This window comes from Paroedura picta, chromosome 9, assembly GCF_049243985.1.
Source record: "Paroedura picta isolate Pp20150507F chromosome 9, Ppicta_v3.0, whole genome shotgun sequence".
NCBI lineage: Eukaryota > Metazoa > Chordata > Lepidosauria > Squamata > Gekkonidae > Paroedura > Paroedura picta.
In genome coordinates, this window is record NC_135377.1 from 40,926,874 (window position 1) to 40,939,644 (window position 12,771).

Here is a 12,771-nt window from a genome sequence, read left to right on the forward strand (position 1 = left end):
AGCAGGACATATTTCTATTCAATTGCCTACATAGTGCCATATATGCTATTTTTTGTTTCTTTCTTGAACTAACCTATCAGGTCCGTAGCCTTGGGACAGGGTAAAGTACAAAGTAGAATTGATATTGGGGTCACCGAGAAGCCCTCTGCCTTTCATTTGCCACAGTTGCTCATATTGCTCTGGGGGCTTTAGAAAATGCCGAGTGAAAATCAATAAAAGAACAAAAAGACTTATCCTGTAATAGAAACAGCCTGCTGATTGCTGCTTTGTACAGCAGATGGCATCTTTTTGTAAATTATCCTGTATGTTTCTTACAGGATTCAACCAACTTATCTTAACAGTGGAACTTTTATTACGGAACATTACATTTGTAAAAACATACTTACAAGCCTTTGTATAAAAATATTTTTTTTCAATATTATTACCTCACATTGGAATCTATAGCCAATGCTAGTGAATGTCCATGAAGCATGGTTCATGTAAATATACAGATAAACAGAGAGAGCTTTTTGTTTAACCAAAATGGTTATTTTTAATGGATTGTTCACATTTCTCACCAGTTTTTCTTGAGTAATCCCACATAAAGGTATGTTAGAGGATGGTATATTGACTCCAGATTTCTCCTTGACAATCTCAATTACAGTGTCTCATCCCCATATCTAATATGTACAGGAAAAGGTTTGATAAACTTGTACATAAATTGTTCTACAAGACTTAAGTCTTTGGATAATACAGAACATCAAAATCCTGTACTATTTCTGATATAATATTTGGAGAAATGACTGAAACACAAGACTGGATATTAGGAGGACCTTGTACCCAGGTCAACAGCTCTAGAACCATTTAGCTTAATTAATATTATCCTGTGAAGTGCAGTTAATACAATTGTCAGTTTGCACTAGAGAGACTTGTATGCAAATGATTTCTCAGCCATACAGCTCACTGAACCAATCTTGTAGGCTGATTATTGTCAGTATGGGGAAAACTCCCAAGTCCATTGCATTGGACTCCATGGTGAAGGGCAGGATGCACTAGAAGAGCTTTGTACCAACAAAATCATTTTCCACATCCAACTGACAGCACATTCTTCATCTTCTTTGGCTATATCAATCGGCTCACATGTTTCACACTGCATGAATCAGAGACTGAGATTTGTCATCAGGTTCACCGGTGATTTAGACATCCAAGTTTTAAACTGTGGTTTATTTATTTTATTGCGTTATTTATTAAATATTTATACCCCACTTTTCTATGAGGATTTAAAGTAGCTTATGAAAGTATCAGTAGGTTTCAAGATGGAATAACTAAATATGCAATATTTGTTGTTTTTAGTACCCAGGCACACATAAAGGCACCCAGCCCATAAAGTGATTTAAAAGTAAAAAAACAGCACCTTGCATTGGGCCCAGAAGTAAATAGGTGACTAGGGCTGATGAGGTACAGGTGTTACATGATCTAAATCATTATCCTCAGACAGGTCTGACTGCTATGTTTTGAACCAGTAGTAATGTCTAGGGTGTCTTTAGCAGCTCCACACACAGCCTGTTACAGTTAGCAAAATTAATTGAGAACCAGTGTCAGATTAGGATCTGGGACACCATAGTTTGACTCTCTGCTCTCACAAGGAAGCCTGATGGGTGACCTTGGGCCAGTTTCACACTCTCAACCTAACCTACCCACAAAGTTGTGGCAAGGATACAGTGGAAGGGGAGAATGATGTAGGTTGGGGAGAAAAATGGCATATAAATGAGATAAATAAATTACAAGTAACACATACAGGAGGCTGTTTATGACATAAAACATTAAAAAAAATAAAACTAGTAGACTTGTAAGGTAAAACTACATCAGCCAAAACTTTATTTTAAACATTTTTAAAAATGGTAGTAAATTAGCAACAGTAGAAACAAGTGTAGGCCTTAACACAGTGCATACCCTTATAAATTGGTGTAGCCAATATTCAGGAGGAGGAAGTTTTCCCCCCCCCGATAATACTGTAGAATCCTACTGCTAGAGTTTCATATCCCCTGGAAAACCACTATTTTTGTACCTATAATTTGCAACTGTAAACAGAGGATCAGTTGTTTACCCATTTTTCTTTCTTGCTTTATGATGAGTCTTTGGTTGATTCTGCTGCTACTGGGTTTTGTTTTTGTTTTTTTGTTTTTTTCAGATAGAAAATACCCAGGAATTTTTTTTTTTTTTTGGAAACCAAAACATGGGTCCCAAGGAATCCTGAAAATATTTGGGATTAACCAGGAATTTTGGGAGCTGGCATTTGCAGACTCCCAGGACTGGTTCCCCCCACCCCCCACTTTCCTTCTGCCACCAGTTTGGCATAATGGTTAGGAGTGTGAACTTCTAATCTGGCGAGCCAGGTTTGATTCTGCACTCCCACACATGCAACCAGCTGGGTGACCTTGGGCTCACCACAGCACTGCTAAAGCTGTTGTGACCGAGCAGTAATATCAGGGCTCTCTCAGCCTCACCCACCTCACAGAGTGTCTGTTGTGGGGAGAGGAAAGGGAAGGGAAATGTAAGCCACTTTGAGACTCCTTATGGTAGAGAAAAGTGTCATATAAGAACTAACTCTTCTTGTTCTTCTTTCCTGAATTTCTGTGTTTCCTGGATCTTGCTAGGTTCTTCAAAGTACAATTCTGTCAGTTCCAAATTTTTTGTTGTTTTTTTTAAAAAAATGTTTTTTTGCTGAAGTAACTTCGTGTCAGGCTCACAGTTTACATTAATATCCTCAAATTTTACATAGTTTCAGATTTTCAAATTGTATATAAGATCTGATTCCCAGGTCTTACATTGCTTGGACTTAGTAATTGCTTCTTTAGTAATTGCTACCCTCTTTCTATGGATGTTGATTCTTACATTTTTAATTTTTCTTCACACACAGAGGAAACAATGGAGGAGGGTGAGATTATAATATCCTAGGTAGATAGAAAGAGCTGCCATTCTGATGAAGTGCCAAACCTGCCCCGTGATTTAGAGTTGGAGGACATTGCCTTGAGTTACCAGTATGTGTGGCTGTTGTAACAGAGCCCTCACCCTTGTCCATATTGTCAATGTTTAACTTCCTCTTTGGCCACTCAACTTTTCTCAGGTTTGATTTGCAATCCTGTAGCATGTAGCATCTCTATGACCCATTATGCACGGGGGTTTTAGCGCACATTCGGGGTGGAATGGCGGCGACTAAAATCACGGATAACGCACGGAGCCGGCTGCAACCGGCTGCAGCTTCGGTGCATGCCGCCGAAAAAGCCGCGTCAGTGAAACGCGGAAGAAAGCGCAGCTTCCGGGTGAGCGGGGCGCAACCAGAAGCAGCGCCCAGATCGGCGCGTGCATAATCGGTTACTCTGGGTTTTGCCGCCGTCGCACCCCGCCCCGTGCATAACCGGTATGCGTCGCGTCTTCCCCCTCCGCGTTTTCCACGTGACCCGAAATCGCCGTTTCGGCGGCCGTGCATAATGGGCCTATGAGAAAAAAGAGATAGTGTTCTGGAAAGTCGGTGTGTGTTAGTGTTTAGAATAAGTCTAGGGTGCAGGCGATCCAGGTTCAAATCTCTATTCTGATGTAAGGCTCTATGAGTGACTTTGAGCCCATCAGTGATTCAGAGTGTTGTTGTGAGGGTGAAATGAAGAATGGTAGAATCATGCACACTGCTCTGAGTGCTTTGGAAAAAGGGGAGAATAAAATTGTACTAGGTAGCTAGACAGAAAGCCAGACTACCAAATGAATTCTGACAAGGCATTGTATATCTGGATGCAGAAGCATAGCATGGGACTGGGAAGTGGAAACTCAATGGTACCTCTCAGGAGGATGTAATCTCCCCCTCCCCAAAGTCCCATACTTCCTCCATATAGGCTCCCACCTGCATCCCGGAGTGCACCAATTGTGTCTCACAGCCTGTCTCATCTCTCTGAAACCTCTGACACAGAGGGTTGAAAAGGTCATTATTGTGTCACAGAAACCCTCTACACAGGACTTCCCAAAAACTTGCCCTTTAGGTTGAATTCTAGAACCTCCTCTCCTTGAAGGAGGAGGGTCCGGTGAATACCTCAGTAAAGATGCATTTGACTGCCATATAGGCCATGCGTAAGAAAATTCAAGAGTTATTGTATTTGCCTCCCATGAGGTCAAGTTGTTTATGAAGGGTTTGTCAAATATGTATCTTCCTTCTGTCCCTCTCCCTCACAGGTGAAGCTTATCCTTAGTGTTAACTATGTTGATTCATAAACCCTTTGAGCCAGCCTTTCCGGTTGCAGTTAATTACAATGGTGTCCCTATTTTTTGACCCACCATATACTCAGTTTCATGCTGACAAGGTTGTCCTCAGACCTTCCATGGGTTCCTGCCAAAGGTAGTATCTATCTTTCACTTTGGCCAATTCATTTCCCTCCCAGTTTTCTTCCCTGTCCCCACCTCAGAGTCAGAATGAGCTCTCCACATGATAGACAGTCATAGAGCATTACTTTTTATTTGAATAGGGCTAAACAATTAACATCTAACTAGATTAACATCTTGTCCAATCCCCTGCAGAATGCATGAAATTTACAAGTGAACTGTAGGGCTGCAACATGATCAACATCCTCAATGTTTGTTAAACAGTGGAATCCTGGAAGGAGGCTGCTGTGGGAAGAGCAGTGCTACAGGAATATGCTGCTATTTTTGTCCACACTCTCCTCCATCTTGCCATTCTCCCATGTGGAGCTGTACAGAAGCCACAAAGATGAAAACAGGATTGTGCTTGTAACTGCTGTTCATCAAATGGCCTTCTGTGGCGGCACGCATCCCTCCCTCCTGTCCCTTTTGCAGGCATTTTCAATTGGATATACATATTACCACAGTGGTGAGTTGGAGAACTGAGGGAGGAGTAATATCCCCTCCCACATCACGTGACTTTTGGGTGGGTATGATCACTCTGCTCTCTGAAGAGAGAGGGTAGCATGCCTGGGAGTATAAAATCTAGATCTTTAGCTCACTAGCTCTTCTCCATGGCAGGCCACTCAATGACCAGCAGTTATAGGTAAGTGCAACCCTGTTTTCTTGTAGTCTATTCATGAAACAGTTTAAGAACACTAACTGTGATATACAAGTTTGCACCCTTACCAAAATGCTGTTATCTCACTTGCACTAAATGCTTTAACTGAACTTTTGAAAGAAGTTCTGTTTCTTGGTTATGCAATTTCATGCATCATTGCATATAATTGTGCAGTTAAAACATCCGAATATCTTGCCTTGCAAACTCCATAAGTATATATTTTAAATTTCAGACGAAATATCAAGGTATTTCCAGCAAGCTTGATGAGATCAATAAAACTATTGTAGATTTTCAGAAACAAATTTCTAAACTGACTGAACTGAGCAAAGGACAACAAACCCAGATGGACAGCACAGAGAGATCTGTAGAAGAGCTGAAGTAAGAACATCATTCCTATGATGTAATTCACGTAATTATCTGGAGAAAACCATTCAAGATTATCAATAATTGGGTAGTATTTTTCAGGCTTTTGTGCCTATGTAGAAAAACCTCATGATGAGTAATTTGTACTGTAAACAGTATTTTAGGTATTTGTATTGTTTATAGTAATCTAATAGCATTCACGGTCAACTGCATATTTAATTCTTGGAGTCTTCATTTATTTCTTTGGATTAAGAAATGTAAGCTTTGAATTCCTAGAACTGATGTTCTGGAATAAAAGAAAGTGAAAATATAACCCAGGCCATGAGCATTCTGTATGACCATAGATTCCAAAAGACTTGAATCTGATGAGTCAGTGACACAAGTTGCTGATAAATAAGCCATAGGAACTAGGAAGAGGTCTTTTACCCATGATATAAATTCTTGTATAATTGACAGCTTTGATGCTTGGAAGTTTATACACTGAAACTCTCGGTCTATAAGGCCATTCTGGACTTGAATCTTAATATGGTAACGTGCTGGTTCATGGCAAACAAACAGATAACATTTGTACAATATGCATTAGGCTGTACTTCATACACTCAAGAAAGTAGCCTCTTGCCTACAAAATATTAGTCTACAAAGTGCAACAGGACAATTTCTTATTTTGCTAACCCTTTTTGGAAAGGAAAAAACAAAGTCTGAGTCCAGTAGTGCCTTTAAGACCCCACCTGAATTGGTTATTTTAAAGATGAGGTACTGGACAAATGTACTCCAAGCCTTCGTTATAATTAGTGCATCAATAGTGTGACTGGCATATGGCAAGAACACAGGATTTTAAAATAATCACACAACTTTTGACATTCCTCCTTCCCTCCCTTCTAATGCAGATGGGTTCTGGGTTTAATGCTGTCATGTCCAGTTAAAAGATGTTATGTAGCAGTACTGGGAACAACTAATAAATGAGACCTTGCAGAGCTACTTGCAGTCAGAGGAGACAGGTCTGGGCTAAACAGATCAATGATCGGACTCCGTTTAAGGCAGTCTCCTAAGTTTCATTTGTTTCTGTGACTTCTCTGTTTCTTCTGCGTGAGATTTATTGAGCCACTTGCCTTTTAGTAGCAGCCCCTGCCATACCCCAAATTGCTTTTTAAACTCCTTTGAGTTTAAAAATCAGTCTGTGGTTCAGCAGGGGGAGCTGCTGAAGAAGAAATGGCCCGATAAACCCTATATGTGTTCATTGTCCCTTGTGCACATGTAAAACATCTCACTAGATCACAGTCACTGTGTTTCTGCAAGATCAGTCTGCCTAGCAGTTCCAAATAATGTTTTGTACCAGTAACAATATTTTTTTTCTTTTAAAGGAAAAAATTTGCTAGAATAAAATCAAAGGAGCAGAATGCTCAGACATTAGTTGATTTTCTTCATGATCGGCTGATATATATGGAAAAAAAAATAAAGACGGATGGCAGAATATTTGAAGAGTTGCTGTGGACTAGACAGAAAAATCTGAAACAAAAGAAGGTGTGTGCCATTTGAACTACTTTCTTTTTTCTGTTTGCTTTGTTTTTCATTTGTCTTGAGAAACAGAGTGCATATTAGTTAAATATCACTGTCCCGTGCCAAACATTTCAAGAAAAAAAGGCAAAGCCCAACTCCCACTGGAGGGCTACTTGTTCTGCAAGGTGTTGTATTCCCTGCTTCTACCACCCAAGGTAGGCATTGCATATATGGATAGTGAAGCTATTGCGGTCTGTGACATTTAGGTTTGGATATTTTACATTTTATTCTCTTGATATTTCACTTAGAAATATGAAGCTTATTTTCTGAAGGACTCAAATGAGAGGGTTTTTTGGTCATGGCTCTGACTGTACTATGCTAAGATTCAAGTTTCAACCTGTACCCTGCATTCATACACTAGTAGCAATCTATGATGCCTGTTTGTGGCTTTCCGTTGAAAGGCTCTTCAGTCATATAACTCGTTTCTCCAATGAAGAGAAAAATATAGAACCGTGGCTGAGCACATGTCTTGCATGTGTAAGATCTCACATGAAATGCCCCTAGTATTGTCCCATGAGCTGTATATGGTGTGAAGTCATGGCCCAATTATCCCATGCAAAGTAATGAGTATAATACCTTAAATAATGACTAAGATAATGCCTACTCCCTGATCACATTGATTAACAGCGGGAATGGGGAAACACATAAGATCTTTCCACAGGGGGTTATGGGGCTAAATCAAGAACAGAACTTTTAAATCAAATTGATTTAAATTAAAAAAAATATCTCAGCATTTCCACTATACAGAACAATACAACAAATCTTCTATAGTTAATAAATAAATAGAGCAGTGAACAGGAATCTGCAACAGATAGACTCGCTAATTAAACTGCTAGTTCTTGCTGGCAACACTGTGTGGTGAGTTGTCCTACTTTTCAAGTCCACTAGGGTGCAAAATGTTTCTCGTTCACCTCTCTTTATAAGGATTTAGTTCCAGCAAAATAGGCAGTGCAGTAACCAGGCTGCAGCTAGAAAAATACCACTCTGCAATAAAAATATCATTCCCATAATAATACATTTGAATTCAGAACAAAGTTTGAGTCCAGTGGCACCTTTAAGACCAATAAAGTTTTATTCAAGGTATAAGCTTCCATGTGCATGCATGCTTCTTCAGATGCAGTGAAGTGGAAGTTACTAGTCCATCTATAGAAGGTGAGCACCAAATTAGCATACAACATAATGAAGTTGCTTAATGGATACAAGGACCAAACAGGAATAACAAGTAGTCTATATGGTCACCATTTGTTTGGGTTTAATTCTGGGGGGAAACATAGTGAAGCAAATAAATATATCAAAATTGGAGATTGATGGGTAAATGTACCCTTCTTAATTGTGGAATGCTGAGTGCAATTTACTGAGATTCTGTTGTTATGCTGCATCCATCTCCTTTCAAGTATAGAGGTAACTAACAGCATCCTTTTTTTCCAGGTGGGACAACTGGTTGTACAGTGTTACATCTCCTCTGTCACTAGACCAGAAAAATACATTGCAATCTACCATTTCAAATTACATTTCATTCTACTATGCATTGCATTATATTACAGTCACTGTTCCAATCTGCTATTACAATAAAATAAAAAGAATGTATAGCCATTCTTGGTGTGAATACAGATGTAGGACTGAATGAGATTTGAATCATAGGTCTGGTACCAGTGTCCACAAAGCCAGAACAATACCCAGAGAAGGCCTATTAGAATACAGGCTCCAAAGAGGCACTAGCAGAACACCACCAGTAGTCACATTCTGCTCTCAATTCAAAACAGTTCACCACATCATCAATTACTTACAATAGCTATTGAATAATGACAGTTCTCGTTCACAAATATAGGGGGAAACCTATTATTGCGCACAGACAGCCCCCCAATATTAAATAACTCATCCCCTACAATAATACAACATCTAATTTGAACCTGGACACTGATACCAGACCTTGCAATAAACCCAGATGCTGAATTTGCTGCCACCTACACTCAGACAATGCAGTCACTGGACCTAACAATATCGACTGCCATCTCAGGCTCATTCACATTGTATAGGCCATTAAATGCCCTTCCATTCTCCCCATAGGGCAAACAAGCCAAACTCTACACCAAAGTACACATGGACACAAGACTGAGAAATTACAAGACTGAGAAACCTGTAGAATACTTCAGTTCCCCAGGACATTAAATGGGTGGCATCAAAGAAGCTGTTTTATTGCAAGGAACTTCAGGTCTGGTAACAGAGGAGACATAACACAACACAACCCATCACCCCACCTTTAAAAAAAAGGATGCTGGTAGTATGCCTATCCTTGTGTACAATTTTAAATGTGTCAGAAAAGAACAGGCAGGCATTCTGGGTCAGGGCGCAGTATTTTTTTATTCCTGTCTTACAGATTAAAATTGCTGTGTATACAGGTGTTTATGTGTCCCTTGGGGTGGGGGGTGGGGCAGTTCAAATGTAGTGATTTTATAGACAATCAAAAGATAAAGACAACATTAGGAAAACATCACATTGATTTAAGGACCTAGATTTCCCAGACTTTAGGAGTTGTCTGCTCTTGACCAAGTATCACATTTCTAGAATGTGAAGTGGGCTCCATAAAATCTGAAAGACTGCCTTCTCCCTTATGAACTACCCAGTTTCCTAAGGTCAAGAGAGGTCCCTGTCTGGGTGCCTGGTCCTGAATTTGTAAAAGTGATCATAATAAGTAGTGAGGCCTTTGTGATAGTAGGCTCTGAGCTATAGAATTCCATCACTGCGGGTCTATGGCTTGGCTTTTGACTTGGTCCCTGGCTTCTGACCACGATTTGGCTTTGACTGTTTATCTGGCTCTTGTCCCTGGCTTGGCTCCGCTCCCGACCCTACTTGCTGTGTGAACTGTCTCTCTAGTTTTTGACCTCTCAGACTTGACTCAGGTCTCTTGCTCTTGCCCTCCTGCCTTGGCACAACAACCCAGCCCAGTAGGTGCAGCATGGCAGGGCAGCACACCTATTATATTTCCAGTAGCCACTTATGATTGTGAAAGTTGGGTGATAAAAAAAATCAGACAAGAGAAGAATCGATTCGTTTGAACTCTAGTGTTGGAGAAGGCTTCTGTTGGTTCCACAGACGGCAAAAGTCACAAACAAGGAAATACTACAGCACATAAAGCCTGATATATCAATGTAGGCAAAATCATGACATTCAGGCTCGCTTACTTTGGCCATATCATGTGATCCAACTCATTAGCAACAGCAGTTCTGCTAGAATTAGTCAGTGGAAAAAGGAAACCAGACCAACAAAGAATGCAGTGGTTAGATATGATCAAAATGGACACCGGCCAAAACATTCCACAATGGCAGCAGTCTTGCCATAGGATCGCCAAGAGCCATACTTGACTGAATGGCTAACATTATTGTAGTCTTAATAGCCTTTAAGACAGGCTTTCTCAACCACAATTTCATGAAACCCTGGGATTTCTTGATAGTCCTGGAAGGGTTTCCTGAATGGATAGGAGTTAATTAATTTTAATATAGTTTTTAAATTTGTTAAAAATGTATTGGGTGATCTGAGCATATATGGTCATGTCAAGCTGCCCCTCCCCTGCCAAAATGGCCGCTGATGAGCCTGGAGGGTGTGGGAAGGGCAGGAGTCCCAGGTGGGCATGTACACAGCTATGCTTCCTAACCATATTCTGCATGATTGTGCCACTTCTAGGGTTACTTGCAGCTTGAAGAATATTTCCGGGGTTTCTCAACTGTAGAAAGTTTGAGAAAGGCTGCTTTAAGAGTTCTGTTTAATCTTTCATGTCAGTTGTCCACTTACTAGTTTCTGCAATACCTATGTTTGGCTGAAGGGACTTTCAAGTATCCATAAGTAACAACTTGCCTCAGTTAGAAAATTATTATATTTTATTTGGTATCAGGCATATTTAGGTTGTACTGCTTTCTTTTATGGGGCAAAAAGACAGAGGCTCCTAAAAATCTACCAAGATCCACTGCTCCCTCTAGGCAATTCAGTATGTGCAGAATAGAGGTAACAAATCGTCTGGCTATAAAATTGTCTTTAATTAGTTGACTCAGTGACTTCCAACAGTGTGCTACAGTGGTATGTCGGGAGTCCCATGCTACAAAAATTGTGCTCCTTGCTCCTGGGTAGACTTAGTGTTACAGCAAATGTGACTTACATGATGTCCTGTGGGGAGTGCTGGCAGCATTACCCAAATAGCCACCCCACAGTCTGATTTTATTAGCATGCAGGAAAGTTATACACCTACCCTCCTAAGGTGTATGGGTGCCATGACAGTAATAACACTTAGAACAAGAATAAAAGGGGTATAATGGAAGGGATAGCGAGAATTATTTTAAAAGTGCACTGAAGGGCAAACCGTATGATAAGTCAATGCTGTAAATACAGATTGGAGAGGTGAATAATTATGCTATAGTTACACAAAGGATTAAAAAGAAATCATAGCAAATATATCTTCTATCAGCAAAAACATTGTGCGTCAAGGCTGAAAGAAAATGCATTTGTATACCTTCTTCACTTGGATTTTTGCAATTATTTCGACCTGTTAACATTTTATTGATTTGAAAAAGAAACCTATCATAAACATTAGATGAATGGGATAAATATATTCTTTGTGTAATAAATGTTGTGTTATCTGATTTATCAACAGCAAAATGAATTTTGTGAAAGTGTATTCTCATGGGTAAAGTTGGAGTGCAGTTTGAAATTAGCCATTTTCAGCATTTGAAAATAATACATTGCCTGAACTTTTAATATATTTATTTATATTTATTTTGTTATTTGTCTGCCTTTTTCACTGAGACTCCAAGCAGATTAGACAGTGTTTAAGTCAATGCAATCAGCAAGATGAGACATCCAATAAGTAATGTAATAGGATTAGCATTGCAGAAATCTGAAACCAAGCAGAAAGCTGAAACAAAACTTACATACTAACAAGGCAGTAGCAATCTGGCTGCAGTGCTGTCTTAAATAAACTTACGTACATACAGTAGCAGATAATATGTACAGCAGTATAGTCCACAGTCCTTTTCGCTTTATCATAGCAGTTTTGTGAACGATTCCATTATAATTTAGCCCTATTTGTAGAATTATAATCTATTTTTGTAGAGTTTGCAGAAACAGAGGAGAATGGGAGCCTTCCTGACCTTATCAGGCTGGCCATTCTGTAAAGTGGAGCTGCAACGAAGAATGCATATGTATGAGCTCTGGTTGATCTTGCCCATTCTCAGGATGGCACCTCTGAAGGCCCTGGATGTTTGTGCAAAATTCTCTCTTTTGGGGTAAAATGTTATTTCTCTGATTCCCATCTCCATGGATTCTCTAAGTATGCACAACAAGGTGTCAGAGAGATACATGTACAGGCTATGTGCACTGTATCACTTAAGGCAGCGGTCTCCAACCCCCAGACCAGAGATCGGTACTGGTCCGTAGATCAATTGGTATCGGGTCGCTCCTCCTCGTCCTCCTTCCTGGCTGCTGTCTTGAGGGCTGCCCTGCCACTCTGCCGCTGGCTCACCTTTGGTGGTCTCTCCAGCGGCCGTAGGGCTCTCCCTCGGCATGGCACTGCACAGCTGCTGCTGGCAGCACCCCCCAGCAGGCGGCGGGAAGTCAGGGGTGCCAGCGGGAAAGCAAGTGGAGCAGGGGCTCAGGCATCAGTGGCGATGTCCCTCCGCAAAAGACTACCCCCCCCCGGGCCTCAGTAAAATGCTCAAGCGTTGACTGGTCCCCAGTGATAAAAAGGTTGGGGACCACTGACTTAAGGTATACGAGTTTTGGCTTTGATTTATATAATGCTTAGAAGGGTTGTGATACAG

The 12,771-nt window shown here is 40.4% G+C and overlaps 1 protein-coding gene across 11 annotated transcripts in view; it reads left to right on the plus strand.

Moving 5' to 3' along the window:
- The window catches only part of CCDC178 (coiled-coil domain containing 178), a 178,584-nt gene that overhangs the window by 41,528 nt on the left and 124,285 nt on the right, over positions 1-12,771 (plus strand). For all 11 annotated transcript variants that reach the window (XM_077352498.1, XM_077352503.1, XM_077352499.1 and 8 more), the window contains 2 exons: positions 5,277-5,422; positions 6,769-6,928. In XM_077352498.1, the coding sequence (XP_077208613.1) occupies positions 5,277-5,422; positions 6,769-6,928 (306 nt within the window). The remainder of the gene's footprint in view (positions 1-5,276; positions 5,423-6,768; positions 6,929-12,771) is intronic.